This window comes from Corylus avellana, chromosome 3, assembly GCF_965113065.1.
Source record: "Corylus avellana chromosome 3, dhCorAvel1.hap1.2, whole genome shotgun sequence".
NCBI classification, from domain to species: domain Eukaryota; kingdom Viridiplantae; phylum Streptophyta; class Magnoliopsida; order Fagales; family Betulaceae; genus Corylus; species Corylus avellana.
This window is the reverse complement of record NC_142492.1, coordinates 25945660-25960903: the sequence shown is the minus strand read 5'-3', so window position 1 is coordinate 25960903 and position 15244 is coordinate 25945660. Positions and strand designations below refer to the sequence as shown.

At 33.5% G+C, this 15244-nt stretch overlaps 2 protein-coding genes and 1 non-coding gene across 3 annotated transcripts; all 3 read right to left on the bottom strand.

Annotated features, from left to right (window-relative positions):
- Positions 1-408: 408 nt before the first annotated feature.
- Positions 409-4016, bottom strand: LOC132176633 (rRNA 2'-O-methyltransferase fibrillarin 2). Its single transcript, XM_059588896.2, has 7 exons — positions 3933-4016; positions 3244-3554; positions 2898-2993; positions 2692-2769; positions 2426-2602; positions 1038-1106; positions 409-923 (listed from the first exon to the last, which is right to left on the bottom strand). Exons 1-7 carry the CDS (start codon positions 3946-3948, stop codon positions 747-749), a joined length of 924 nt encoding a protein of 307 aa, XP_059444879.1. The 5' UTR covers positions 3949-4016; the 3' UTR covers positions 409-746.
- Positions 1767-1839, bottom strand: LOC132176787 (small nucleolar RNA snoR60). The gene has a single exon (XR_009439646.1). It is a non-coding gene; the product is annotated as a small nucleolar RNA snoR60 (small nucleolar RNA).
- A 7362-nt stretch (positions 4017-11378) lies between the features above and the next one.
- On the bottom strand, positions 11379-12517 carry LOC148587016 (L10-interacting MYB domain-containing protein-like). The gene is made up of 2 exons (XM_088514448.1): positions 12078-12517; positions 11379-11993 (listed from the first exon to the last, which is right to left on the bottom strand). The coding sequence occupies exons 1-2, from the start codon at positions 12432-12434 to the stop codon at positions 11379-11381; spliced, it is 972 nt and encodes a 323-aa protein (XP_088370574.1). The 5' UTR covers positions 12435-12517.
- Positions 12518-15244: the final 2727 nt, after the last annotated feature.

Genomic DNA, 15244 nt, shown 5'->3' with positions numbered 1-15244 from the left:
CCCTTAAAGATTGGTTAAATGTAAGAAATCTAATGTGAATAAGTTTTTGTATTTTTTTGAAATTTTTCCTAAACATAGGGAAGGAATGGCATATAGGGCATTTCCTGATGTGACTTGATGTGGCTTTTAAAATCACCATTAAATTTTAGATGAATCATACTTAAATTTTGATCTAATGGTGATTTTAAAAGTTACATCAACTTTAGAAGGATAAAAGAGAATAAAAAGATAATCCCTAACACTACTCATGATATATAAACACATATAACAAATGTACAAATTATATATAGTCAACAATAAGAAGTATACTATAACCTCATGTGATATGTGATATACAATCCCTAAGTATAAAGTATAGAATACTTTGATCAAGTATCATAATAACTTACACCCTATAATTATATCATATGATAGAATGATCTTATTATTGACTATATATATCCAAAGTCCACAGTTGACAGTACATTTTTGCTTCTCTCGATATTCTTTGGCATCTTTGCCAGACCGTTCTCTTTGCAGTAATGCAAAACATTTATTTGAGTGGCAAAAAGATAAGCAACACCAGACAATGCTTAGGACGATCGATATTAATTAAAAAGTATCGAATTGATTAAACCAGAATAATTAGAAGAGATTGAGAGGAACAATGACGTTTCAATACCAACTATAACCATATATCTTGAGACATGCCCCCACTTCAATCGGAAAAAACAAGAGAAACAAAAATGTGCCCACATTTCTACCCTCTAGGCAGCAGCTTTGGATTTTTTAGGGACACGGTAGCCACCAACCACACATGCATGGTCACGCTCATAGGGTTCAAGAGTAACTTGTTCGAACGGCTTGAACTGATCCTGCTTTAGCTTGTTCACCTCACTCTGAAATACGGCCTCAGCAGGCTGTGTTGAGTCGATACAGTTGGCCTGAAATATACAACCAAATAATCAGCATCAAATTTCAAGTCATTGCTCAAGTATATCACTTGACGATTCTATACAATCAGTGGCATATAGGGGAGAAAAAACATATCTACGCACCTTTATGGAAATTACAAAATGGCCGCCAGCTTTCAGAAAATATGATGCATTCAGTGCTAGAATCCTTGCCTGTAAAGATTTAAGAAAATCCACATAAAGCAGACTAGAGGCAAGATGCGGGAGATACCAGCCCGGGCAGAGTTAGTTGGGGACAACCATTTCCGAGAAGCAACAGATCCCATCAGAGAACCAGGAAAGGAAACATGACCAAAATATATTGGTTTCCAACTGTAAAAGTGCGTACAGGAAGATGGAACCCAACTACTGAATCCCCCAATAAAAGAATAACACTTGACAGCTAGCTATTCATCGTCCAAAAAGTCGAGAAGCCAAAGATACGATTCATGTACATACACGATCAATTTGAATAACACTTTATAGCTAGCTATTCATCGTCCAAAAAGTCGAGGAGCCAAAGCTCCGATTCATGTACATACATGATCAACTTGAATGGTGATCCAGAAATAAATTTCGAGTTTCATTTTCAGCATTTAACTTGCTAAATATAAGAGTACACAAAACATGGCTCCAACTGCTGTGGACATCATATAAACATTTAAGAACTATCCAGTAAGAGAGGAACTATAAACGGATTCAAAATTTCAGACAATGGGGAAGGGAGAAATAAAAGACTATGTTAGAGCATATACTCTTGATATAAAAAATAAAAATAAAAATAAAAAACGCATACACACAATAACAATAAAGAATAACGTGACTTCATGAGAACGCATCAGAAAACTCGACCTTTCATCACCCATTTCGTCTTGAAGGGGAATCCGAGTTAACTCATCATATGCATCACGATACAGTACAAGATAAAAATGTAAAAAAATTAAAATTATATATATATAAAGCTTACAAATACCAAGTGTAAACAAACACAAAATATTCAAAGAAATTTTTTTTGTAGCTAAGCAAAGAAATATCATCAAAGAAAGCATAAGGTGACCTTAAGCATACAGGGAGTATACAAAGGACAACAAAACAGGAAAAACAAAAAACCAAGAAAAACACCCGCAAAAAACCAAAAGACAGAAAACACCACCCAAAAAAATCTAATTATCTAATTTTATACAAGTAACAAAATTGAGAAACAGAGAAGAAACTTTGAGTACACAGGAAGCATCCCTTATAGAATTGCAAAACAACATTCATTTGGAAATATGAAAACTCTTCTGAACATATATTCAAAAAATATAGTTTGTCAAGGAACTAGGAACTAGCATATTGTAGCAGCAAGGAACACAGCAAAGAGACCTGGGACATTTCACATGCATTAAAAAAAAAAAGACCTCGCCACCACTTCAACAGGAAATAGTACCACCCCCTACTATCTTTTTAAATTTTTGAGAATGAATTGAACCAAAAACACACAAGGAGCACACCTGATCCGGTTGGGCAACATCAGAGAATATCACATCAACCATCCCAACAAGCATACGGTACTTGGAAGGATGTCTAGCATCTTCAATGATTGGAATAACATTGGTGCGCTTCTTTGCCATATTAACCAAGTCTCTGCCACTTCTATGAGAAAACTCCACTGCATAAACTACTCCATTCTAGAAGAAAAATTGCTTATTTTTCAGCAACGCTTTCCAATATAAAAAAGCATATATATTAAATACTACAATATCATATAGAGACTTACAGGACCAACAATGTCAGACACGTGAGAGACGGTGGTTCCAGAAGCAGCCCCAAGGTAGAGAACCCGAGCACCAGGTTTCTTCAATAAACGTATTAAAACATGAATATAAAAATATTTTGATTATGCATATAACTAAAAAACCATAACGTATCAAAAACATGAAGAACAGAATTGGAAGTGCATTAAAACATGAAGTAGATACTCACAATCCATATCTCATCAACACCACCAATAATTGCAGCAGCCAACTTTGATCGAAACGGGTTCCAGACTCTGTATTCAACTTTTGTTCCATCCTCATTCTGGAGGAAAGACCGACTTTCAAAGTCAATTTTGTGTATAACTAAATGATAATATTTACCAAGCAAGAACAAAAAGTCTAAAGTTCAGCACAATCACGATAGTCTAGAGATGCATTGGGATAGTTTTCCCTGAACCCTAAAGCCATTACCTACTCTTCATCCTTGGGCACAATTTTAACAGAGTAAACTTGAGAGATTACTTAATCGAACACGCATTCAAAAATAAAGATAACTGGTGGCAGTAAATAACCTGCACGGAGACCCTCTTCTCATTGTAGACAGCTTCACCGGGGACCAAATTCTTGGTAACAATAGCATCTTCTTTACCCTTAGCGATGAACACTCCACCGTGCCTATGAGGCTCAACAACGACCTTGCTTCCACCTCTCATACCACCTCTACCTCCACCCCTACCTCTTCCACCACCTCGTCCTCCACCACGGCCTCTCATGGCGCTACCACCTCTGTCCCCGCCTCTTCCACCACCGAAACCTCTACCTCTACCTCTGTCGCCGCCTCTTCCGCCTCCAAAACCCCTGCCACCACCGGCACCGCCACGCCCTGCCCAAGATCAACCAATCAGAAAGACCAAACAAAGATCTAACCATAAAAACTCTGTTGGGTCGTAGAGCAAATATACAAAACCATATAAAGCTTACATACTTTGATTTTCTACAACGAAACACTGATGATTCAAAAACAGAAAGTCAATAATACCCAAGAACTCTGTTCGTTAGATGAGAGAAGTTGAGCAAGTGAACTGACTCAAAATCTCACCCAATTAATGGTTTATTATTCGGAACATAAAAAAAAGCAAAGCCCTCAAATTCAACTACATTGATTCATAGATACAAAACAAAACCTATAATACCGAGTATGGTAGCGGAGAAATGAGAAACAAACACGAAGAACACATATTTTGGCGCTGATGTTAGTTACCTCGAGGAGGTCTCATTGCGGCTACTCTGAGAGAATGAGAGACAGAAGCGAATCCAAGGGGTTTTCAGCAAGAATATATATATATCGTTTACCTAAAAGCTATAAGAGCACTTCAGCCTCACCAAGTTTTTTTTTTAATTTTTTTATTTATTTTGGGTGAGACTGAGACAATTTAATTAAAATGACTTAAATGTACACTTTTCAGTCTCACCACTTTAAGAAAAAAAAATAGTAAAGTGAACAATACTCACCAAACTTAAAATTTATCATTTACTCACCTATTTAATAAACAAATATATTTTCTCTCTCTTCCATTTTGCTTTTCATTTCTCTCCTTTTTTTTCTTTCTCTTTCTCTTTTCTATAGAGCGAGCCCTTCTCTTTTCTTCTCTCTTCCTCTCTAACGAAATCAAAGTATATATTATGCCATATAATTTCATTAAATATTACTACTGCTAAATGATAGTACTGACGGAAAAATCCTTTTGTTTTTTTTTTTTTTTTAAAAAAAAACTTTCCAGAATTGATATGGGAGTAGAAATAAGCCGACGTTATTAGAGGTAGCTTAATTGGTTGGGACTACACTTAATGAAGTGGAGGTCACTAGTTAAAATTTTCCTCCCCCTCTTGTGCGAACATGTAAAAAAAAAAATCAATCATGAAAAACATTATTTTCTTCCAATAGAAATTAAAACTAAGAAAATGGAAATATTACAAATTTTTAAAAATATTACCTTAGAATAAGACAAATATTCTTAAAATAGACCATCAACAAACATTCAAAAATATAAAAGTTAGAAAAAGAATAAATAAATCTTTGAAAAATAATATTTAAATGAAATAGTGAAAGTTGATTGTTCAAGTAGTGAGATTGTAGATGCTCTAAAAATGTGAGTTATCAAAATAACTAAAAGTATACTTTTAATTATTTTGGTGAGTAAAATTTGGTGAGGTTGCTATGAATGCTCTAAACAAGCACCCGATTCCACAGGAATAGTGCCAATTTTGTTTGATGATGAAAAGACATTTTGGTCCTTTTTAATCTGAAGACTTAAAAACTTTAGGTGGGCTTTTTCGTCTTTTAATTGTTTTAATTACTGTGGCACCCTTCCTGTTGTAAAAGAGTTAAAGATTTTGTTTGGGGTTATTTTGTCTTTTAGGCCTTTAAATTAAGAATACCTTACTACCCTTTTGTTTGTTGAAGAGCATTTTTTTTTTCGAACCACCCCCAAGGCCTTTAGCCACACTCAACGGCCAAAATTTTTTTAGGATTTGGCTATTGGAGGTGGTCGAACCACTCCCAAGCGACCCCCAATCAGCCCTTGGGGGTGACTCGGCCACCCCAAGGGCCCCTTGGGGGTGGTTCGGCCACCCCCAAGGCCCAAATCAAAAAAATTTGAAAATTTTTGGCGGGTGGCCGGCCACCCTAGCTTTTTTATTTTATTTGATTTTACTTTTTTATTATTTTAGCCACACTCAACGGCCAAAATTTTTTTAGGATTTGGCCCTTGGAGGTGGTCGAACCACTCCCAAGCGACCCCCAATCAGCCCTTGGGGGTGACTCGGCCACCCCAAGGGCCCCTTGGGGGTGGTTCGGCCACCCCCAAGGCCCAAATCAAAAAAATTTGAAAATTTTTGGCGGGTGGCCGGCCACCCTAGCTTTTTTATTTTATTTGATTTTACTTTTTTATTATTTGATTCTAATATTTTATTATTTCTATTTTTATTTTCTTTTTAAAAGTTAATTAATATTTTATTATATAAGTTTGAGTGAGACACGTGGCATGGTGTGGGCTATTAGATGAAATGGACGGTCAAAATGAACAATATGAAAGTCTCATATTCTCCCTCTAATATGAGGGGATTCGGATCCGAAACATGAAGGGTGGCTGGCCGACCTCTTGAAAACATGAAAGATGGTACTAAAATGTTGCAAGTTGATGGTAGGTAGTTTTATTGCTTTGGGTCGCCGCTAATGACCATTTTTTTTTTTTTGTAGTATGTCCCTCCAAAAATGATGTGACTCTTAAAATTACCATTTGATCAAAATCCAATAATGATTAATCACAAGCTCAATGATGATTTTAAAGGCCACATCATTTTTGGAGAGACACAAAAGTGACATAAGAGAGATTTGAAATGGATAGGAAGTTCAACACAAAATGAGCATGTACAAGATTTCAAGTTGAAATGCTCAAATTTTGCTTTTGGCAACAAAAAATAAAAGGAGAAATTACAATTTACCCTCCCCCACCGGAAGTTGTGCACATTTTTTTTTATTATTATACTTTCAATGTTTAAAATTTGACAATGTACCCCTATGGTTTTTTTTATTTTTTTTTATTTTAATTTTATTTTTTTACAATGTGGTTATTCCGCTTACAAATTTCGTCTTTTTGGACGATAGTCAGGTCACGTACGACACATGTGGCCTTTAAGCACCAAATATGTCAAAATTACCCCTATGATACTTCAAAATTACCCAAATGTCCCCATGCTTTTTTTTTTCAATTTTTTTTTTTAAAAAAATAATAATAAAATTAGGGGTGTCCGGCAGCCACCCCATGGGCATTTGGTGGTGGCCGGCACCCCCATTAGGCGAGCCACCTCCACATGGCCAACCTTTTTTATTTTTTATTTAATATATATTTAAGAAAAAAAAAACAGGGGGCATTTTAGACTTTTCACACTCTAAAAAATCACGTGAATGCACGTGTAATCCAAATCGTCAAAAAAGACGGAATCTATAAAGGGAATTGCCACATTGCCAAAAAAAAAAAAAAAAAAAAAAAAACTTTGGAGGTAGAATCAAAAAATATGTACAACTTCGCGGGAGAAGAGGGGTAATCTGTAATTTCCCCAAAAAATGAAGGTAAGAGTGATGGAAGAGTAATTTTGGTATTTTTATGTAAAAAAATTTCTCTTGCCATTGCCAATCACAGGTGCAGCCTTTCATACACTTTAATATGAAATTCTATCGGGGTATTTAAATTTCAACGAAATGTAGTTTGAATGAGCTAAGAAGTATAAATGATACATTGGTCTTTCTTTTTCTTGTTCTTTTATTTATTTATTTATTTTTTATTTTTTAATTTTTAAAAAAGGTTTCAGTTTAAAGAGATTAAATATAATTTTCTGAATAAAAAAAACTGATAATGAATCATCTATTGCTATCTTAGAAATGTATAAAAAATATATGAGGAAATTTTTTTTGCATATATTACGAAAGATCTTCCTAGGCATACATGTGTATTCATATTTGTAAAAAGAGAGCTAAAAAAGTAGTTAAGAACCTCTTACCAAACTTGACGTAGATATTTAAAGCTTCTTCATTTTCTCTTTATAGCACTCTGCGATACGATATGCATGATCGATGCCATTAAGTTTCCTTTTAAAATGACAATGGCCATAGCACTTCATCAAAACCTTCTCAAAATTGATGGGATAATCTTTAGGATGCATTGGGTCCTTAAAAAGGCATTCAAGAATATGTTTAGCAATATCAAATGATCCTTAAACCCTAGTAAATGTGCTTTCAATGCAACGATCGATATAACTCATATCCTCATTACCAAGTTCGAAAAGATGAAGCCTAGTTGGTAGTGTAGACGGAGCGGAAGAGAGAGGGGTATTATCATTAGCATTCACTTCGAGTATCATGAGGACAATCAACTCCATCATCACCAACATAAATTTTATTCTACTTTTCCTTGACATCATATTTCTTTCACTTTAAAAGTTCTCTTAATACGATGTTAATACATAAGCTATTTATTGAGATTAAATCCTTGGACTGCTATAAATATTAAATATATTGAGATCTTTTTTTATAAATATTTTTTTAAAAAATAAATGTAGCTTTCGTAAAAATGAAATTATTATAGTAAAATAATTCTTGCGTCAAGTAATGTCTTTGGCTACTAGCATAAAATTTTACAAGAGTTTTTTTTTTAAAATTTTAATTTTAATTTAATTTTTTTTTTTTTTAATTTTTAACACAATTAGTATGTAGCTCTTAGTAAAAGTCGACTATATTAAAAAAAAACTTACGTAAAAGAACATGTGAAAAGGTATCGTTCAAACTTAGAGAAATTAAAAAATAAAAAATAAATGAAGAGCAATCTTCTAATATTCACAACATATTAAATCAAAGCCTCCAGTTAATATAGTATTTTAAAAGAAATTATTGGTTTAATTGGAAGTGGTAAGTATGCAATATTGGAGTGCATATTGTCATCATATTAATTACTATTGATTTATGCAAAGGGATCATAAATTGTGAATGTTATAAATTGAAGTTACTTGTCAAAGTGCCGCATCTATAATAAAATAGAACTAATAAAAGAACAAACAAGAAAATAAAAAAAAAATAAAAAATTGTAGAAGACAAAAGTTAGTAGTAATCAAAAATTTAGTTATGCTTAATAAAATTGATCATTTTTAAATAAATTATCAAAGTACCTTATTAACCCCTATGCATTTTTTTAGATTATATTCTCTCTAGGGTTTCGTGGGTTTCCTGAGAAAAATAAGAGGAGGAGGATTCGGTGCTTCAGATCCATCCTGGGTTGTGAAGGTTAATTCTTTTTGGGAGGACTAGTGTGTTTAGGTGCTCTTTAGTGTCTTTACGGCATGATGGCGGAAGATCTCACCAATCTGTGGGGAAAATTTTCTCTTTCGGAGGAAGAGAGTCTAGAAGTTGAAGTTCAAGAGGAACAGGTGGCAGAAATAGTAGGGAAATTGTGTTTGGTAGGAAAACTTGTTGCAGATTGATACCATATAACTATAGTCTATATAGGTAGCAAATTAACAATATATTATTATATATAATTAGATAATAGAAACTATAGTATATGTATAATGTGAGCAAGTTATAAATATAATATACCATATAACTAATTAACTATAGTATAAGTATAGTATATAGTTATACTAGTTTGGCTATTCTATTTGAATCCTCTACTAGTTGGTATGTTAATATTAATATATAACACACACGCATATATAATAATATAAATAACATTTATAAAAATATTGAGTAACCTATAATTAATTATATTTACTAAGTTGCTTATTTACTTAGAGTCTATTTGGGATTGCATTGGAGAAATAGAGCTTTTAAGTCAAAAAGAGCTTTTAGGCAAAAACTTTTGCCAAAAGTACGTTTTAACCATTTTTAAGCTTTTTGGACTCTTAAAAGCACTTTTAATTTTTTTTACCAAACCAGTACTTTTTTCTTCAAACAAACTTTTTGAATATTAAAAACACTTTTAAGCCCCTCAAACGCAATTCCAAACATGCTCTTAGAGTCTGTTTGGGATTGCGGTGAAAAATAGAGCTTTTGAATATAGAGCTTTTGCCTGTGAGCTTTTGTCAGAAGTGCTATTACTGAAAAGTTGTTTACATGTTTGGTAACCGTATGTCTTAAGTGCTTTTTTATGTTACTGATGTTTGGTAACAAAACAAAAAAAGTGCTTTTAGTTGAAAAAATGACACTAAAGGACATGTAATGATTTTTTTTTTCTTTTAATATAGGCCGAAAAAAAAAATCATTATGTGACACCAAATATATGTCATTTTACATAAAATCATTACATGTTTTTCAATAAAGGCCTAAGGTTGGTAATGATTATTATTTTATTTTATTTTTTTGCCATTTTATACCAACATTTTTATATAAAAATGGTTAATGTTAGCTTTCACAAGTAAAAATTATTTTTGTAATGGTTTATGTAATAAAACGTGACAAACGTCAACATATTCTTTTTTAAAAAAAAAAAAAAATTATTTAAATTATTTAACACACTTTTTAACACCACAACACTTAAAAGTATTTAACATATAAAAAAGAACAACATTCAAGGAAATTCATACAACATTTTAAGTAGTTTATAAAAATAAAAATAAAACATTAACGGGTCATAAGTAGATTAGCAATATGATCACGCTCAATGTTCATAGAATTTTCATATGATGTCTCTGATTGTTGTATGCTTGACTCATCTTGTGCTTCGCCATCGCCTATACTGTCAGTAGGTAGTAAATTCTCATCATCATCATATGGTTGGAACTCATTATCCTTTATTGCATGCTTCCTAATGAAGTTATGAAGAGCCATAGACGCCACAACGATTTTCACTTGTTTATCATAAGGAAAACTCGGCATGCAATGCAATAACTTCCACTTATTTTTCCAAACTCCAAATGTTCTTTCAATAGTGCATCTAAGTGATGAATGTGCATGATTAAAAATTTCATGCATACCCCTCGGTTGGCTTCCGCGACGAAAGTCTGGTAAATGATACCGTTCTCCTTTGTATGGCCCCATGTATCCCTTCATATGAGGATATCCTGCGTCTACCAAGTAATATTTTCCTATAAAAAATATACGAATAACAGTCATAATTTTTTTTTTTCATGTATAATTCATAATTGTTATTTTTATTAAATACAAACCTCTAGGTGGGTGTGGAAATCGCAATTCTTCCTTTCGAATAGCTTCCAAAAAAATGCGTGTATCATGTGCAGTACCTTCCCATCCAGCCCAAACAAAGGTGAAACACATACGAAAATCACAAACAGCCATAACATTCTGAGTAGGAGTCCCTTTTCGACCAATATATGGTATTTGGTTTGATGGAGAAATTTTAACTGGCACATGGGTTCCATCAATGGCTCCAATACAATCTTTGAAGTATGGCCAATACCTTTCATCATCACGAATTTTTCTTGGAACATCCTTAAACTCCCTATCAATAGGATTAATAATGTCAACCGCCATTCTTGAAACAGCCATTAAAACATGAGAAAAATGTCTACTAACTGTTTCTCCTGAATGTTGAAACCTTTCTTGCACTATCCTATTCCCAAACCCATGACCTAAAGTAATCAAAAACATAGCTACCAACTCTTCAACAGTTAATTTCCTAGTACCTCTTAAATGATATTTTTCCTTCAACTCTTTACACAAGTAAAGGAATACGTGTATTTCCATTCTGAAATTTTGTTTGCACCTATCAGGATTACCTTGTACAATCTCCATAACCCACTTATAACCTGTTTGAGAAGAGGTCCTACAAGGTTCCTTTGCAATATATGGTATATAATAGTTCTCAACCAATTCTACTGCTGCAGCTGCTAGAATAAAAACGTCATTTTCATTTTCATTTTCCTCTTCACCATAATCACTATCACTTCTATCATCTTGAGTGCTATAATCACTATTGTCCATGTCTGTGAGGAAAACAAATAAAGAAATAAACACAAAATAAATATATAAGCACCCATAAAAATAAGAAAAACATCATCCAAACATAGTTATGAAATATTATAATATACTCACCTTAGTACACAAATCAACACATAAAAAAATAAAAAATAACACTCAAATAAATCCTTACAGCTTCTCAAATAGTTCATAACAAAACAACATTAAAAAATAACAACATTAATCCATGCTACGACGGTTAATTTCTCTATTTCCCATTCGCTTGATAAAGTCAATCTGCAACCATGGCTCTTTAATAGTCACAAACATCTCTCTATGTGATCTCTTAAGAAATACCTCTGTTGCAAACTTAAGGATATCAATGTCATTTTCTCTTTCAGCAATCCCCCGAACAACATCCATGACCTCTTCAATATTACATCCAGGCTTATCGTAGCTCTTAGATGTCATTGTATTTTTACTTTCTATTACATCACAAATACGACTCAAATGTTGACTAACAATTTCAACTCCTTTCTTTCTTTTCTTACATTGAACCGCAAGACCAAACTTCTTATTTCCTTTATCCCGCGTATCTAAATCAGCAGGAATATCATCAATGCCATGTGTATTGAGATTTGGTTCATCATCCAAAACATCTAAACCTTCTACAACATTGTCATCTTCATTAAGCATTACTTCTGCACTATCTATGAAACCAATATCATTAGGAACCAACCCTATGGATGGTGCCCAAGATCCCTCCCCAGTGGCAGTTATATCTCTAAACAATATCTCCACCTTCGTAGCATAAGCCAAACCTGTCGTGCGAAACTTGGTTGCTTCTGGAACTTCCTGTATTTAGGTTTATGTAAAAATCAATAATAAACATTTGTGCAAATCATTTAAACAAAAAACAAACAAGTATAAATATAATACTTGCAATTTTTTTTCCCACCAATCATCGGGTGCATCAATTGTCTTTTTCACCGGATCCCATCCAAGGCCAGTTTCCTTGCCTATCAATCTCTTCCAAATGTTCCACTCTTTTTTCAAACTATCCCACTTGTTCTTTAGTTGTTTATAACAATATTGTTTTCCAGTTTTTTCATTAAATTTATCTATCACATTTTTCCATCCTATCTTATTGAAATGTGTCCCTGGGCGGTTACCAGCATGAATCTCAGTAATACATATGTCAAGATAATCTTCTAACATTTTTTCAGTCCAAACTACTTTCTTTATTTGAGTATCTGCAGTAGCAGCAGCAACGTTGCTTTGACCTTTTTTACTCATGTTTGTCACACAATAAATAAGCTGATAAAATTATAAATGAAGAAGTATGTTAAACATTATTAAAAATTAATAATATGTTTAAAGTGCTGGCTTTGATAAAATGCCAAAAAAATAAAATAAAAAATAAAAAAATTAACATATTGACATGAAAAACATGCATGTCCACAAACAAAAGGGTACCAATAAGCAATATTATCTCAAAACAAGTAACTATTATTATTATTTTTTGGAGAACTCAATTAAAAAAGTATAAATCAAAAGAGTCAACAATAGTATAAAAATTTACAGTTAAAAAAAAAATAAAAAAATAATGTAAAATAAGAAAGAAAAACAAGTATATTCTAGAAACAATTAAACAAAAAAAAAAAGTTGAATGAAAAAAATGACAAATTCGGCACTAGTTCCTAGGCAAGAATTCCACTAGAACAATCTAGCACTCTTCTAGTGCTTTCGTCCCAGCAACCTTTAACACTTAAAAGCCACCTTCTTTATCTTCTTCTCCATTTATCCTCTGTTTTTTTTCTTCTCTGCAGGTCTCTCTTTTTTTTTTTTTTTTTTTTTTTTTCTCTTTATCTTTTCTAATGCTCTTCTATGGTCTTAGTTCTTTCATCTTGCATCTTGCGACTCCAAAGCCATCTTTTTTATCTTTTTTATTTTTTCTTCTCTGCTTTATTTGTTCTAATATATTTCTCTGCAAGTCTCTCTATTATGTTTAGCTCTTTCAATTTACATCTTGCAAATTTCTTTTATATATATCAAGATTGGAACAAAAGAGATGAAAATAATCAAAAATCAAATGCACTCACCGGAACGAGATGAACCTCTGCTTGATCCTCTCTCCCTGTAGCGGCTCTCAACTGCAGCATAATAATACCTTTGGTTCAACGTGATGCTTATATATGGGTATGGTTGTCAATTGTTAAAATTGGTATGGGTATTTTTGTCGGTTCATAAATTTTATTGAGTGCAAAGTGCGGCGCGCCTTTCGTTCCAGAAGTCCGTTTCACCGAAGCCTCATTTTCGAGCTTCGGCCAAAACGTGATTTTGAGCGTTTCCATTCTCAAAAGCGCTGGGGCAATATTTTACCAAACAGTCTCAAATTTTCCTGAAACGGGCTTCTTAAGCCTCAACGCTCGTTTTGGCTCTGCAACCGCAGAGCCAAACATGGTCTTAGTATTAGGGGTGTTAAAAAATACTGGAGAACCGGAAAACCGGGAAACCGGGGAGCCGGTTCCGGTTTCGGTTGCAAAAAAAAAAAAATCCGAGGACCCCGGTTCCGGTCCCGGTTTTTGGCACCCTGTATAAACCGGGAAACCGGAACCGGGTGATATATATATAAAAAATAATATATATTTTAATATTTTAATAACATATTCTCTCGATTCTCTCCTGTCTTTTTTTCTACATATTCTCACTCTTTCCTATGCGTTCCAACTGCTGCACACTTCACATTGTTCACAATCATCCACACCACACATAAGTCTAGGTCTAGGGTTCACACAAGTAAAAAAACGCAAATCTCTCTCCTTCTTCCATAGTCGCCGCTCTCTCTCTTCTTCCACAAACACAAATCTCTCTTCTTCTTCTAGCCTCTTCTTCTACTTCGTTGGCTCTCTCACTTCCACATCTCTCGTTCTATTTGAGTATTTTCACATTTTCTAAGGAAGAAGTGGTATTTTCACATTTTCTGAGGAAGAAGCGGTTGATTGAAAGGAAGAAATCACAGGCAGAAAAGTATTGCATATCATAATTTCGTGTTCTTCCAAAGAAGTATGTCAGCAACTGCAAAATCAACCCAACTTATAATATGAAGCAGATCTTTTTGGTGTTTATATTTGTTTGGTTGACGAGAAAGTGTAGGAAAAAAATAATTTTCTTAAAAAACTGGTTACCTGGTCCGGTAACTGGGTACAAACCGGAACCGGCTGATAACCAGGACTCGGTTCTCGATTCTCGGTTTCGGTTTCCCAAAACCAACAATCAGGGTACTCCAGTTTCGGTCCCTAGTTTTGGCCAAAAACCGAAAACCGGACCGGGTTGACACCCCTACTTAGTATATATTAATTTACCATATAATATGTTAGTTTATGAACTACCTAGTTTTTTTTTTTTTTTTGAATGGAAATCTAAGGATCTCATTTATTAACGATCACGAGCATAAAGCTCTTACAGAGCATAGCAAAAATCTCTTATAACACAAAGCATAAATCTCTGCAAAATCATAGTCACATGCTATGAGGTTACAAAGTTATAGATACAAACAAAAATTCTTATAATCAAGTGTTATCTATGACTTCAATCTTCTGCTAACCCATGTACAAAGTTAAAAAACATATCTGCTCCGAGCAGACTAAATCTAAGATATGGGTAGCCAAATTTCCTAACAAAATTTATTGAAACTGGCCGTGAAAGATAACCCATCACACTGAAATATCCAGGCCATAAAAAATAACCACTCACACCTAATTATTCATCATCGTTCATGATGGCAGATCTAGAGAGAAGAAACTTCTTATTTAAAACAAATAAACAACCAACAAGCAGTAGCAGCCTGAACGGCACAACACGGTGGAAGGTGGATGGACACATAGTGGAGAGGCCGAAGTTGCAGATATGATCGAAGAACACCTACAAACCATAAAAAAAAAAACCCAGATGGGACCGGGAGGATAAGAGCGGTGAGTAGAAAGAGAAGGGGTATTAGTTAACGTACTACCTAATTAGTATGTTAACTACTACACACATAAATATTAAGTAATTTAAACAACATATATTACTTAATTAATAATATACATACTTAAAATTTATAT

Coding starts and splice junctions, on each gene's coding strand:
- LOC132176633 (XM_059588896.2), bottom strand. Junction 2,994..3,243: donor AGAAGAGGGTCTCCGTGCAG/GTTATTTACTGC, acceptor TCTTTCCTCCAG/AATGAGGATGGAACAAAAGT. Junction 2,770..2,897: donor GTGTTGATGAGATATGGATT/GTGAGTATCTAC, acceptor CGTTTATTGAAG/AAACCTGGTGCTCGGGTTCT.
- LOC148587016 (XM_088514448.1), bottom strand. CDS start 12,434: ATGAGTAAAAAAGGTCAAAGCAACGTTGCTGCTGCTACTGCAGATACT. Junction 11,994..12,077: donor GGTGGGAAAAAAAATTGCAA/GTATTATATTTA, acceptor ACCTAAATACAG/GAAGTTCCAGAAGCAACCAA.